At 46.6% G+C, this 14656-nt stretch overlaps 1 protein-coding gene across 2 annotated transcripts in view; it reads left to right on the top strand.

Annotated features, from left to right (window-relative positions):
* Positions 1-14656, top strand: part of KIF11 (kinesin family member 11) — a 185904-nt gene that overhangs the window by 45036 nt on the left and 126212 nt on the right. For both annotated transcript variants that reach the window (XM_029609919.1, XM_029609918.1), the window contains exons 6-8: positions 915-1100; positions 1936-2060; positions 9080-9170. In XM_029609919.1, the coding sequence (XP_029465779.1) occupies positions 915-1100; positions 1936-2060; positions 9080-9170 (402 nt within the window). The remainder of the gene's footprint in view (positions 1-914; positions 1101-1935; positions 2061-9079; positions 9171-14656) is intronic.

The following is a 14656-nucleotide window of genomic DNA, read 5'->3' as shown; positions in this document are numbered from 1 at the left end:
ACAGTAAAACAGGGCTGTTCAAATTGGGGGAAGAAGAAGAAACTAGAGAAATTTAACAGAACGAGGAGAAATTATATACAATATTCTGAAGTGACTGACTATAGCATTGAAAACGCATGTGCAACCCCCCGAAACTAATAGCGCCCGCAACATGCAAATGCATGTTGATGGCCCTATTAGTTATTCCCGCGCAATTCAGAAAGTTAAAATGTGCAGCTGAGCCGCACATTATGTTCAGAAATTAACGCCTGCCAGCACTGGGAAAGTGTACAGAAAAGCAGAAAAAACTGCTTTTCTGTACGCCCTTTGACTTAATATCATAGCCCCAAAATTAAAAAAAAAAAAAAAAAAGTAAATCGGCCCGCGGGTCTGAAGTTGGACGCTCAATTATGCTGTCATCCGTTTTCCGAACCCATAGCAGTCAGCGGGCTCAAGAACCAACCCCGGCAAAATTGAGCATTGGCTGTCAAACCCGCTGACAGTCGCCGCCGCTCCTGTCAAAAAGGAGGCGCTAGAGACGCACTAGTGTCCCTAGTGCCTCTTTTTTTTACTGTGGGCCCTCATTTGCATGCGGGCCGATACTAAATCGCGCGCACAGGAGAGTGGCCTGTGCACGCTTCAGGAGAGCAGGCGCTCGTCCGTTCTCCTGCACTTTTTTCTGTATCTGCCAGTGTGTTAGCTATTATTCAGATTGCATATAGTATTTGGAAATGTGGCGGTCATATTTTCAAGCATTTAGCTAATCTTAAATTTAGCACTTTCTGACTGTAGCTGATATTGCCATGTATTATCCCTAGCACTTGGAGTGTCCTAAGGATACATTTCTATTTATTAGCTTAACTTGAATGTTTTTCCCTCTTTTTGCCCACAAACCATCTTGAGTGACCACATAATTTGTGATATTTTGTTTGTAGGATCCTTTGGCTGGCATAATTCCTCGTACATTGCATCAAATATTTGAAAAGCTTTCAGAGAATGGAACAGAGTTTTCAGTTAAAGTTTCTTTGCTGGAAATCTACAATGAGGAGTTATTTGACCTTCTGAGTCCCTCTCCTGATGTCAATGAAAGACTCCAGATGTTTGATGACCCTCGTAATAAGGTCAGTTGGAATCTATCTGAAAAGTATCTAATGTTATCTCGCTATAGTCTGGAAGCTAAAATTTAATGCTAGAAATATCAAGGTCATACATTTGGGATGCAAAAACCCAGTGGAGCCAGCACAGTAGAGGGGGTGAAATTCTCCTATGCATGAAACATAGGAGTAGGATTTGAGTGATTGTAGGTAATATCAGAGCTGCTAAAAAGGTGGTTAAGATAATGGAAGCCAGAAGGATGCTTGGGTATATAGGGAGGAAAAATGGTTAGCAGAAAAAGGGAGGCAATATTGCCACTGTATTAGTCCCTGGTGAGACCTCATTCAGAGTTCTGTGTAAATTGTGGAAGTGGTTACTAATTTGGTCAGTGACCTTCATTGTAAAGTGTATGAGGATGGACTTAAAAGATCTAAACATATACACCCAAGAGGAAATGTGGGATAAGACACTTAAATAACTCAAAGGTATCAATGCACAGGCGGCAGGCTTTTTGCAAGAGAAAGGAAGCTTTGGAACAGGGATCAAGGGATGAGGATGAGAGGGGGGTAAACTAAAGAGTAATCTAAGTAGTATTTCTTCACAAAGTGTGAATGCATGGGACAGCTTCCCCGGTACGGGTGGTTTAGACAAATGCCATATCTGAATTCAAGAAAGCATGGGTCAAGTACAGGGGATCTCTGAGAGTGGTAGAGATAGAACTGAGCAGTTGGTGTGGATGAGCAGGCTAAATAGGCCTTTATAGTCTTAATTTTTTTTCCTTCTTGCCATCATATTTCTATTTTATGAGAACTGTACAGAAGTGAATTGGAAATCTAACTTTTTTTTTTTCTTGGGTGGCAGAGGGGTGTAATTATCAAAGGATTGGAAGAGATAACAGTTCACAACAAGGATGAAGTTTATCATATTCTAGAGAGGGGTGCAGCAAAGAGAACAACTGCATCCACACTAATGAATGCATACTCCAGGTATATAACCTTTGTATGATCTTCCGTATTTTTTTTTTTTTTTTTTAATATGTGCCTCTTCCAGCCAGATCAGTACAGACACCTGGGTTTTGTTAACCAACCAGTACATGGTGACAAAAACTAATAGGTTTGCTAATTTCACAACATATAGGCTCCAATGCTGACCTGAACCTGCTAGTATTCTTTCTCCAATACTAAGGATCTGCAGAAACCTTAGTAAAAAAATGGTATCCCAACCACAATCTCTCTCTTATTCTCAGAAAACACAAAATTTTTTTTAGAATACTGCATTCACATAGGAAGACTTCATAAAGGAAGCACCAAGACTGCACAAAACTGTCTCATGACTTGCATCCTTTACTGTGTGCTTAAATGTTTATAATCATCAGTCTTACAATATACTGAATTCCTCAACTTGCATTTCCTAGCGTGTAGCCAGATGGACCAATGGGTTATGCTTCCCTGCTAGCAGATGGATACAGTCAGCCCTTCATTCTCCAGCAGATGGTGGATGTACCTCTCCCTATGGGGATTGCTGTACTTTTTTGAAAGGAGAAATTTTACATTTAAATTGGAGAAAAAATTGAGCCCCGCTCTTCTGCATTGATACCTAAAAGGTCCACCCCCAGTTGAGAATTCATGAGGCGATTTCAGAGATCCCTCAGAGGTGTGCCTTGGTCTGGTAGCCGGTTCCTGGCACGGACTTCACTGCTTAAGCAGTTGAAAGGCAGCGCATGCAGGCAGCAGAGCAGTGACAGCTAAAGCCCCCCACCCCCCGCACAGCCAGAGACAGTCTCTGTATCAGCCCATAAGCGCAGAGCCCAGGTAAGTTTAAAAAAAAAAAAAAAAATTTACCTCCCAATTCAGAGATGTTTGGAGGGGTTTTCGATAAGACTTCCTCTAGTCTTCTTGCTTGGTGTGCTGTACTGACGTTGTTCCTGATCCCGTTGGGGTAAGGGGAAATGGGCATCCGAGCAGGTTGAGTGGCTTCCTGGTCACTTTATACTTGGTCAGCACACTGCATCGCAGGCTGCAGCGGCGCCATCTTGCACGCATCTTTCTGCATATCATATTGCTTCCATAGAACGTCTGCATTCAACGTCACGCACGTAGACACGTGTAGAACCTACTAAGCGCAGAATACACGTAAAGCCGGGCATACGGGCTGTGCGTGAATCTCCCCGCGTCCTGCCTAAGCAACCGAAATCTGTGCACATAAAGTTTAAGCATGAGCCGACAGAACGTACAGTTACCACCACCAACTGCTCCGGCAGCCAAGAAACCTTGCTCTCTGCACTGCTTGTCATATTAGGCCTTCACACTCTGACCTGGATTTCAACTTATGTCAGCACTGTGAGGAAGCCCAGGGAAAGCTGGTTTCCCCGCACTCTGCTAAGCCCGGCTCCTCCCATTCAGAAGATGGGTCAGCCACAGCCTTAACTGTGGCTGACCCACAGTACCCCGGAAGTACCCCGAATCTGAGTACCCACAGGCTTGAGTCAATCATGGGAGAGGGAAATTCAGCAGCACCTACACCAGTTACCTCCTGGTTTAGGCATGGACTCAGCTGTCTTCTCTTGGGTGGAATTTTTCCAGGGCCTTCAAGCCTTCGTACAGGTGCAGTCTGTCTCACTTGCCCATGTCCAGATGGAATCTCAGCTGGTAAGCCCTCCCTCTCCCAGTCCTATCGGCAGACCTCGAGGCATACCCCACCTCTCAAAGGGTATCCCTGGCAGGGATCCAAATGGTACAGATGAAGAGGATATGGATTCATTGGAAGATGGTGAAATTTCCCCATGGCTTAGAACCATATCAAACTATGTTACGTCTATAGAGACTAATTGCCAGCCCTGGTTTCCCAGATTCTGAAGAGTTCCTGGGGTGAACTCAGACGGAGCCAAAGAATCCCATTCTGATTTCCCTGTGGAAAGCCTCTTGCTACTTTCCAGTACTAGAAGCAATCCAGGAGTTGATTGGCCTGGAGTGGGATGCCCCAGAAGCAAGTTTTAAAGGGGGACGAGCGTTAGAAGCTCTATACCCACTGGATCCGGCAGTGAGAGAATGTTTGCGTTTCCCTAAAGTGGATATGCTGGTCTATGCAGTCTCTATGCGAACAACTATCACAGTGAAGGGAGGAGTGGCCTTAAAGGATACGCATGATAGACAGATGGAGTCCATCTTTAAACAGGCCTTTGTAGAAGCAATGACTTTAGATTGCTTCTTGTTGTGCTTTGGTAGCTCGTCATGCCTACTCTTCTCTCAGGAAGTGGATAACTCGGGGGATGAATTCAAGCGGTTATAGAACCCCCATGTTTTTAGCTGATGCTGGCTTGGATCTAGTCTGTACCTCGGCCAGAGGAGTGGCCTCAGTGGTGGCAGCCAGAAAACAGTTATGGCTGTGGAATTGGTCAGCAGATGCAACCTCCAAGGCAAATATTACAAAGATGCCCTTTTAAAGGATCACTCCTTTTTGGAAGCGAATTGGAAAAGCTGGCCAGTAATTAGGGCAAATCTCCAGTTCCCCAGCTACCAGAAAATAAGAAAGAGCAGTCACAGCACCCCTTGCCTATGAGGGGTCGATCCAGGAGCTCCCAATGCTTTTGCCCCAACAGAGACTTGACATTTCAGAGGTATTGGCCCTTTGGGAGGCCTCAGTCCTCTTGTAGTCGACCCAAGAGAGGGGCAGGCTCGGGTTCAGGTTTGTCCCGAACCCCCCAACAAAACTTTGCCGATCCACCCTCAGAACAAGAAGATAGTCTACCCCCTATTCTGCCAGCGGTGGGTCGAGATCACTTTGGACAAATGGGTACTGGAGGTCATATGAGAAGGACATGTGCTGGAATTTCACAGCACTCCTCAGGACATATTTGTCTCCTTGCCACTCCCAGCACAAGAACCAGGCAGTGGAGACTACTCTTAAGGCTTCTCAGGATGAGGGCTATAATCCTAGTACCTTCACCCCAGGAAAATACGGGGCGTTATTCCATCTAGTTCATCGTACCCAAGAAAGAAAGGTTCCTTTTGTCCCATTCTGGCCCTTGAGAGCATCAACTGACAATCTACGAGTGACTCATTTCCACATGGAAAGCCTATGTTCTGTGATGATGGTCGTACAATTGGGAGCATTCTTAACGTCCCTGGACCTATCTGAGGCCTACCTACCTATTTCAATCCATCAAGAACACAGTTTCCTACTCTTTATGGTACTGGGACACCATTATCAGTTCCGGGCACTGCCCTTTTGGCCTAGCCATCTCCCCCAGAACATTTTCCAAGATTGTGGCAGCATTGAGAAAAGAGAGAATCCTGGTGCACCCATCCTTGGACAACTGGTTGATCCGGGCCAAGTCCATGGAAAGAGTCTCCAGATGACCAACGGGGTAACCTCCTTGCTTCAGGAACTCGGTTGGGTCATAAATCTAGACAAAAGCAGCTCAAACCCTCCCAGTCCTTGGAATATTTGGGAGTCCGGTGGACACCAAGCAGGGCAAGGTCATCTTTCTGATCACACAGATAAAGAAGTTGATATCCCAAGTGCATCAGTTGATGAGCACAATATGCCAGACTGTGTGGAGCTAGCTCTAAGTTCAGTTTGATGGCAGAAACCCTGGAGGTAGTGCCGTGGACAAGGGCACGCATGTAAGCACTTCAGCGTTCACTACTGTCACGTTGGAACCCACAGATTCAAGACTATTCGATTCGCCTCCACTTACCGATGGAAGTATGCTCTCGGCTCCAGTGGTGGCTGCAGGAAGCTCATCTGATTAGGGGTGTACCCTTGTCCTCCCTGAACTGGCTGGTCCTCGCAACAGCCACGAGCCTCCGGGGCTGGGGAGCTCACTGTCAGGAACTGACGGCCCAGGGACATTGGACCGAGGAAGAGGTCCTCTGGAACATCAGCCACTTGGAAGCCCAGGCAGTCAGACTGGCGTGTCTACAATTCAGCCACAGGCTCCAGGGTCAAATGGTCCGTGTAATGTCAGAACATGCAACAACTGTAATCTACAACAACTGCCAGGGTGGAACCAAGAGCCAGCAAGTGTCACAGGAGATGTATTTCTGCCCATTCCATAAGGAAATCTATCTTTTAGATGATCTCAGTCTCCCACATTGCAAAAAAGAGAATATCAAAGCAGACTTTCTAAGCAAGGAGAGTCTGGATCCAGGAGAGGTGGCTTTGTTGGCCAAAGCCTTTCAGCTGATAGATTATTGGGGTCTCCCATCCATTGACCTGCTGGCCACATCCCTCAACGCGAAGGTTCCCAGATTTCTTCAGTCACAGAAGAGATCAGTAGTCCCTGGGGATCGATGCTCTTTTTCAGACCTTGCTGGAAGAAGAGTTGCTATAAGCTTTCCCTCCGTGGCCCTTACTGGGCAGGGTCATTCGCAGAATCAAGTGGCACAGGGAATTACTCCTACTTGTAGCTCCAGATTGGCCCAGGCGATTGTGGTATGTGGACATGTGGAGACTCCTGGTGGAGATCCCAAATGTGCCTCCCACCGCACAGGTGCCTGTTACAGCAGGGACTGGTCCTTCACAAGGATCAGATTCGATTCTGTCTTACAGTCTGGCCCTTGCCTGATGAAGCAAGGATATTCTGTAGCAGTTATTGCCACCTTACTCTGTGCTCTGTTCTCTATATCCCTAGTGTATGTGCAGGTCTGGAGAGTATTAGAAGCGTGGTGCAAGGAATGTATTGTCACCCCTCAGGCGGTCAAAATCCCACTAATTCTGGAATTTTTGCAGAGTGGCTTGAATACAGGTTTGACCCTTAATTCCTTGAAGGTCCAGGTAGCAACTCTCTCCTGTTTCAGGGGTGAGGAGAACAGAACCCACCTGTTGGCTCATCCGGATGTGGCTCGCTTTTCTGAAAGGGGTGAAGCACCTCCTGCCACCCCTACGGTGGCTGGTTCCCTTGTGGTATCTTAATCTAGTACTGAATTTTTGGCAGGGCCCTCCTTTCAGCCACTGCACAATTTTTCCTTGCATTTATTAACCTTGAAAACTGTGTTCCTGGTGGCTATATGCTCGGCATGTCTCATCTCTGAACTGCAGGCATTGTGTCAGGTACCATTCCCCCGGATGACTCCAGGAGCGTTACAGCTTCGTACTGTTCCATCCTTCTTGCCCAAGGTGGTCTTGAAGTTTCTTTTGGATCCGTCCATTTCGTTGCCATCCCTAGATAAACACAAGGATGCGGAAGAATACTGCCTCCATCATTTGAATGTCTGTAGACTTTTGGTGCAGTATCTGGAAGTTTTTCAGAACCAATCCAAAAGACAAGACCGCCTGTTTGTCCTTCACAGTGGAAGGAAGCAGGGTGAACCAGCTTTACAGGCTACCATAGCTTGCTGGATTAAGGAGGTGGTCACAGGAGCGTAAGTGGAGGCAGGAAAGCCATTACCTCTTCAGGTTAAAGCTCATTCCACTAGTGCTCAGGCGGTCTCATGGGCGAAACTAGACTTCTGTATCTTGTCATCTGTGTCGTGGTCCTCCTTGTGCACCTTCTCCAGGTTTTATTGCCTGGACGTATAGACCCGAGAGGATGCTGCCTTTGTGAGGGCGGCCTCCCGCCCTGTCCAGGAGTAGCTTTTGTACATCCCATCGGTCCTGAGTCCATCTGGCTACACGCTAGGAAATGGAGAAATTACTTATCTGATAATTTCATTTTCCTTAGTGTAGACAGATGGACTTGAGCAGCCAAGGTTGGGATACAAAGGACGGTGCCAAGGATTCGCCCGTGGAGTGGATATCTATTCCAAGAGATTTACGGGTAAGCTGCCATCAAGTCCCTAGATCAGGGCATTGATATTCTTACTGGAGTTCAGTGTTTTGAGTACAGTTAAGGTTATCCGTTTTTAATCAGTTTTGGGTTTGGTTTTTGAAGAGAATACTGAAGGGTGAAGGTCACTGCAGGGGTGTATCTAGGGCGACATCAGCTTTGAAATCTGACTCCATCTCCATCTGCTAGCAGGGGAGTATAACACATTTGGCCCCGAGTCCATCTTTCTACACTAAGGAAAACAAAATTATATGGTAAGTAAATTCTCCCTTTTTTTTTTTGACTTTTTATATATTGCAAATAAAATTATGCCAAATCAAATCAGGCAAGATAAACTGGTACTTAACTTAGGTCCCAGGGAAATAATCCTTTAAATGCAAACTTCCACTGACATTTGTCCCACAAGGATACTAGAATCTCTAGAGCAAAGCCTATGTCAAGTTTGAATGCTGAGATCAACTTTTACTTCTGAGATAAACTTAACACTGCAGTGTTTTGAACAGTCCAGTTGTCTTCAGAGTTTGTTATGAAAGAACTTCAATGAAGATAGCCTTCCAGCTGTCAGTCTGCACATATCCATGATGTCAAAAGCAAAAGTATTAATCAAGGTGCTAAACTGTTCAACAAGAGACTGTATCTTAAGGAATACATTGTACAAGGTATTGTCTATGCTTTTTCTGATATGCAGTCAGAAAAAAATCAAAATACCTGTCTGTGAGCCAGTCTCAAAAAGTACTAAATCACCCAATCATATAGCATCCCTGGACTGCCAAGGACGTAGAGCCTCGACATTTCAGTACCTGCTGGTACACAATCTTTTCTATTACTTTGCTGAAAAGGAGATGGTTCAAACCTGAGTGATAGTTAGTATAGCTCCTTGAGGAAGAATTCCCTGCCCAGGAACAAATTAACAATATGCTGCAGCTATGGATAGAAACCCTGCCCAATAGATTTCAAAGGCTTTGTAGGATCAGGGCAACAAGCAGTGGCTTTGCTCTTCAGCTTATCAATTTCAACAAATAGCTACAGTACATATATGTAATCTGCTTTGAATTTCCAAAAAATGGAATATAAATAAATAAGAAAATAGACACTGGACTGAATTCTCCAAACATCAGACATCATAGCTACTTGAAGCCACTCACTCAGTTTTGTGCATCAAGTGGCTGTCTCAAACTAGCCCTGATAGTCAGAATTGTATCCATTATTTATGAGACATTGCAATTTACTTTTCAGTCGTTCCCATTCTGTGTTTTCTGTTACCATCCACATGAAAGAAACTACACTTGATGGAGAGGAACTTGTTAAGATTGGGAAACTGAACCTGGTAAGCTGGTCCTGTTTTTATTTTTATTTTTTTTCCTTGTAAATGTCCTCAAATACCACAAATTATGCACCTTAGATACCCTCACACAGGCATGCTCAGACATCTCTAACCAACTTGACCTCTCCTCACCAGACAATGCTTTTGCCTCCTGGACTGACCTCACCCTTAACATCGCTAACAAACACTGCCCCATTGACCCCATTGACCTGAACTCAAGATTCTCAAATCCCGCCTTAGAACTGCAGAAAGGCGCTGGCGCAAACACCCCTCCCCAGCAACCAAAACAACTTACTATCAACTCATGCACGAATACAGAAAAACCATCCTTATCACTAAACGAGAATACTACTCTAAAAAGATACATGGTTTCCAATACAACCCCAAGGCCCTCTTTACTTTGATCACCGACCTTACCAACTCCTCCACAACGCAACCCCATCCTCCCACCTCTAAGAATCGCTGCAACGAACTGGCACACTTCTTTAAATATAAAGTCTCCTCCCTCACCGTGCAATTTGCCCTTAACGCCATCAGCGTGATTCTACCCTCCTTTAACTTCTCAGCTTCCCTGTCGACTTTTTGACCCATCCTCCTCCCTGGAGATAGAAAATATCCTGAGAAAGATGAAACCCTCCTCCCATCCCTCTGAAACCATCCCGTCCAAACTTCTTCTTTCTATTTCCAAACCTCTGTCTGACATTTGCAACAGCTCCCTAGAACAGGGCACGGTCCCCAACATACTAAAACAAGCGGTAGTTAAACCCATCCTCAAAAAACCTAATCTTGATCCCTCCCCCCTTTCCAATTTCAGACCCATTTCCAATCTCCCCCTCTTGGCTAAAATCCTAGAAAAGCTAGTAAACGCTCGCCTCTCTGACTACCTCAAACACAACATTCTACCCTCCACGCAATATGGTTTCCGAAAGCTTTTGAGCATGGAAACCTTACTACTGTCCCTAACTGACACCATAATCAAAAGAACTGATACTGGTACTTTTTATCTCCTTGCTATGTTGGACATCTCTGCGGCGTTCGACACTGTTAACCACACCATCCTTATCAATATCCTCAGTAGTATTGGCATTACTGGAACCGCACTCTCCTGGCTTAAATCTTACCTACAAAATCGTCATTTCACAGTCCTCACTGATAATGAATCTGACGCAATTAGTTTGGATCAGGGTGTTCCCCAGGGCTCCGCACTATCCTCTACCCTATTCAACATTTACATGCTTCCCCTCACCACCCTCCTCTCCAACCTTGGTATCAAACACTTCATCTACGCAGATGATGTGCAAATTCTCTTCCCCTTTTCCGACTCACTCCAATCTGCTCTCCAAAACTGGGAATCATGCCTTACCGCCATCAACAAACTCCTCACAGACATGCACTTTGCCTTCAACCCTCAAAAAACAGAACTCCTCATCTCCACCAAACTTCCTTTTCCATCTGTTCCCCTTGCCTGCTCTTCCACTACCTTCCACTCGCACACCCGTAACCTGGGTGTTCTTCTCGACAACCAACTCTACTTCAAACCCTTCATCAAGTCTATCTTAAGTGACTGCTATTTCAAGCTACAAACTATCAAAAAACTCAGACCCCTACTGCATTTCTCAGACTTTCACACAGTACTTCAGTCTATTATATTCTCCAAAATCGACTGCTGTAATGCTCTCCTCCTTGGCCTCCCCTCCACACACACTAAACCTTTGCAACTCCTACAGAACGCCGCAGCACATATTCTTTCAAACACTAAAAAAAGAGTCCACATCACTCCAACTCTTATCGAGCTTCACTGGCTACCAATACAATCACATATCCTTTTCAAAACACTATCCCTCATCCACAAAAGCATTACAAATGAAAACCTCCATTGGCTCTGCCCTCCCCTCCTTCCTTGCACTTCCACAAGATCCACTCGTCCCGCCCTTCAAGGAACACGTCGCACTCCTTCTATCAAATCCTACAAACTGATCTCCACAATGAATAGAGCTTTTTCCCTCACTGGCCCTAGTCTTTGGAACTCCCTCCCCTCAGATCTGCGCACAGAGACACCCACACCTAAATTTAAAAAAAAAACTAAAACCATGGCTTTTCCTACAGGCCTACCTGACCTCTAATCCCACCATAAGATTGATATCTGAAATCTCTGTGATACAGTCACTGATTATTTTTGTAATTTGGTTTGTTGTTTCTCTTTTAATTATAGTTACTGTTCCTTGCCTATTCCAAGTTATTTGTAAACCGATACGATGTGCAAACGGTTGTCGGTATATAAAAATGCCAAATAAATAATAAATAAATGTTGACTGTCATTTTAATAATGTGTATCTTTTGTTGTGGGCTGCTGCTGGCTTCAGTAGCTTCGGCCTATAATTGCAAATAAATGTTATGCTCAGTCACCTTATTGACACTGGAGTATGTTTTACTGATTGTCTGTATTCTCTTGCTTGCATTATGGGTGAGTTGGGAATTCATTTATTTAATCAATCTTACCACAGCAGCAGCTCATGTACATGTAGCATTAATTACCTTTCACCTTTGTAGTTTTTGGCAATAGATGGTCATTCCCAGTATGTACCAGGATCAGTCCAGAGAAGTGGGTTGTGCATCCCTACCAGCAGATGGAGTCAGAGAACAAATCTTTGGGCACTCCATATATACTAGAGTGCCACCTGCAGTCCCTCAGTATTTCTCTGACTCCAGCAGATGGCAGAGATGCACTCCTGCATTTTTAGTTTGAATTTTTCAGTTTTAGTTAGAATTTTTTTCTTGGCTTACGACTGCTTCCTGAGGTGTTAGGCACCTTCGTGGGCCATCCCTCAGTGGAAGCCGGGTGTCCGGGGGATTGGTTATCCCTGGCAGGGTCTCGTCTGCTCCGGGTCAGAGTGTGCAGACCAGGGCCTCCTGGTTACGCGACTCTGACATTTGCTGCAGCTGCTCCTTTCATCCCAGCCACTTATAGCATCTACAAGTTTTAGTAAAGCTTATTTAAAAAAAACAAAAAACGATATAATAGAAAATAACAGGAAGTGTTCCTTCGGGGCTCCAGTCTGAAGCGGCTCTGAGGTAAGGAATGAGTGCGGTGGGATCGGGCCCGAGCAGGCTGGGTGGGGAGGCTGTCAGCTGTGTTTCCCTTCGGCCCCCAGAGCTCCGGGTTGCCGTGGAAGGGAAGGGGTAAGTTCATTTTAATTCTCCTGGCTGCTTCTCTTCGGGCGGGGACCAGCTTTTTTTTTTTTTTCTGCGACCGGCGCGCGAGGGTTTTTTTTTTTTAACTTAAAATTAGACCGCACTTGTTGCTAGTAATTTTTCCCGTGCTGCGCAGACAAGTACTAGTGCGGCAATCGCGGCCTTTTTTTCCTTGCAGCCATGTGGCAGCGCGGCCTCGAATGGCGCCATGCTCTAAATCGCTGGCCTGTCGTGTGTGTGGCTCACACGGGCAGGCTCTGAATGCGGCGGTTTTATGCCTCGAATGCGCTGAGGAGGCAGGGGATTTATTGGGGCCGGAAGGCCACACCTCCAGGGATGCCCTGGTTTTCCCGGGGCTTGTATCGAGGGAGGAGGACCCCCCCTCCCGTTTCGGCCCTATAGGGGAGGAGATTCCGACAGGATCAGGTGTTACTCCTCCGGTGATTTTCCCCGGAAGGGGAGTTTATCCTGGTTAACTCCCTCCCCGGAGGGAGTTAACCAGCATAAGCAGGATAAACTCCCTCCCCGGAGGGAGTTTATCCTGCTTATGCATGAAGCCTTTTTGGCCCGCAAGCGCACGGCAGGGAAGAGGCTCGGGCTCCCAGGAGACTTCGATCTTCCTCTGGAGAAAGTTAATAGAGCTGCAGATCCAGGGCGTCCTATGGATCAGGGCCAGCCGAGTAAGGCGGGCACTCAGGGGCCTCTGTCGGCCTCCGGGTCAGCTGCACCGGTGGGAACTGTTATGGATAGACATGGATCAGGCGGATGTGGACACGGATGACACTAATGATCCCGATACCCCGACTATGGAGGGGGACGATCCCAGTGTGGTCCGTTTTGTTCAAGAGGGATGAGCTACGCCCTCTTATTCCTCAAGTTCTAGAGGTCCTGAGCATTAAGGTGTCTCAGGAGGAATCAGAAAATGAAGGGGTTAATCCCGTCCTGTTCGGCATTTGGGGTCCCACTAAGTCCTTTCCTCTACCAAAGAAAGTCCGCAAGCTGGTGCTAGGGAGTGGGAAGCTCCAGATGCTGGTCTGAAGGTGGGCAGAGCTATGGCTAAACTAATATCCCCTGTCGTCGGACGTCTTGGACCTTTTGAAGATCCCTATGGTGGATGCTGTGGTCTCAGCAGTCACTAAGAAGACCACTATCCCGGTCACTGCGGCAGCAGCCCTTAAAGACATGCAGGACTGGAAGCTGGAGATCCAGTTGAAACGGGCTTTTGAGGTAGAGGCGCTGAGTCTTCGAGCTGCGATCTGCACCAGTTTGATGCAGCGAGCATGTCGGTGTTGGATCCAGGAGACTACGGCCGGGACAGACCCTAGCAATGGAGGAGCATTACAGTCTGCGCGGCTGGAAGCGGGTATCGCCTATGTGGCGGATGTCCTGAATGATCTGGTGCGGACCTTGGCGAGAGGTATGGTCACCATGGTGTTTGCACGGCGGCTCTTCTGGCTGACGAATTGGGCGGCGGACTTGTCCTCAAAATCCCAGCTGTGCAACTTGCCTTTTAAGGGCAAACTCCTTTTTGGAGAGGAACTGGATCAGTTGGTAAAATTGCTGGCGGAGTCCAAAGGCAATAGGTTGCCAGAAGACAGGAAATCGTCCAAGAAGCCTTTCCCTCCTAGATCTCATTTCCGGGATTCTCATCACTACAGGTCTAGCAGATAGATACACGTTTCGGTCCGCTTCTAAACTGGTTATGGGGCGTCAGCAGCCTCTTCGCGGGGGTCGCCGTCCTGGCAGGCACTCGGGACCCCTGGGAGCAGGAAGCACCAAATCCTCCCAATGAAGCCACGAGCACCCATTCCGTCGTCAAAGCTGTCTGAGGCAGATTATCCAACTTTTACACAGAATGGGCAAAGAATACCTCAGACCGGTGGGTTTTAGAGGTCATCAGAGAGGTTTACGCCCTGGAATTCTCCTGACCGGTCCCAGAGGTTTTTGTGGAATCCCCGAGTGACATCGCGCAGCTGACACAAGGCGGTTTGTGGAACCTTAGAGACTTCGCAACCTCAATGCAATTGTCCAGGTCCCGGAGTTTGAACAAGGACGGGGCCGTTACTCGATCTACTTTGTGGTTCCCAAAAAGGAGGGCACGTTTCATTCCATTCTCGATCTGCAGAAAGTGAACCATTGTCTCAGGATTCCTCATTTCCGGATGGAAACATTGCGGACGGTGATGGCAGGCGGTTCAGACAGGGGAATTTCTAGCTTCCCTAGATCTCACCGAAGCGTACCTTCATATCCCCATCAGGGCCAATCACCAGAAGTTTGAGTTTCAAGGTGTTGGGACA

This window comes from Rhinatrema bivittatum, chromosome 7, assembly GCF_901001135.1.
Source record: "Rhinatrema bivittatum chromosome 7, aRhiBiv1.1, whole genome shotgun sequence".
In the NCBI taxonomy this organism is placed as follows: Eukaryota; Metazoa; Chordata; class Amphibia; order Gymnophiona; family Rhinatrematidae; genus Rhinatrema; species Rhinatrema bivittatum.
The sequence above is the reverse complement of the archived record's forward strand: the minus strand, read 5'-3'. Positions and strand labels throughout refer to the sequence as shown.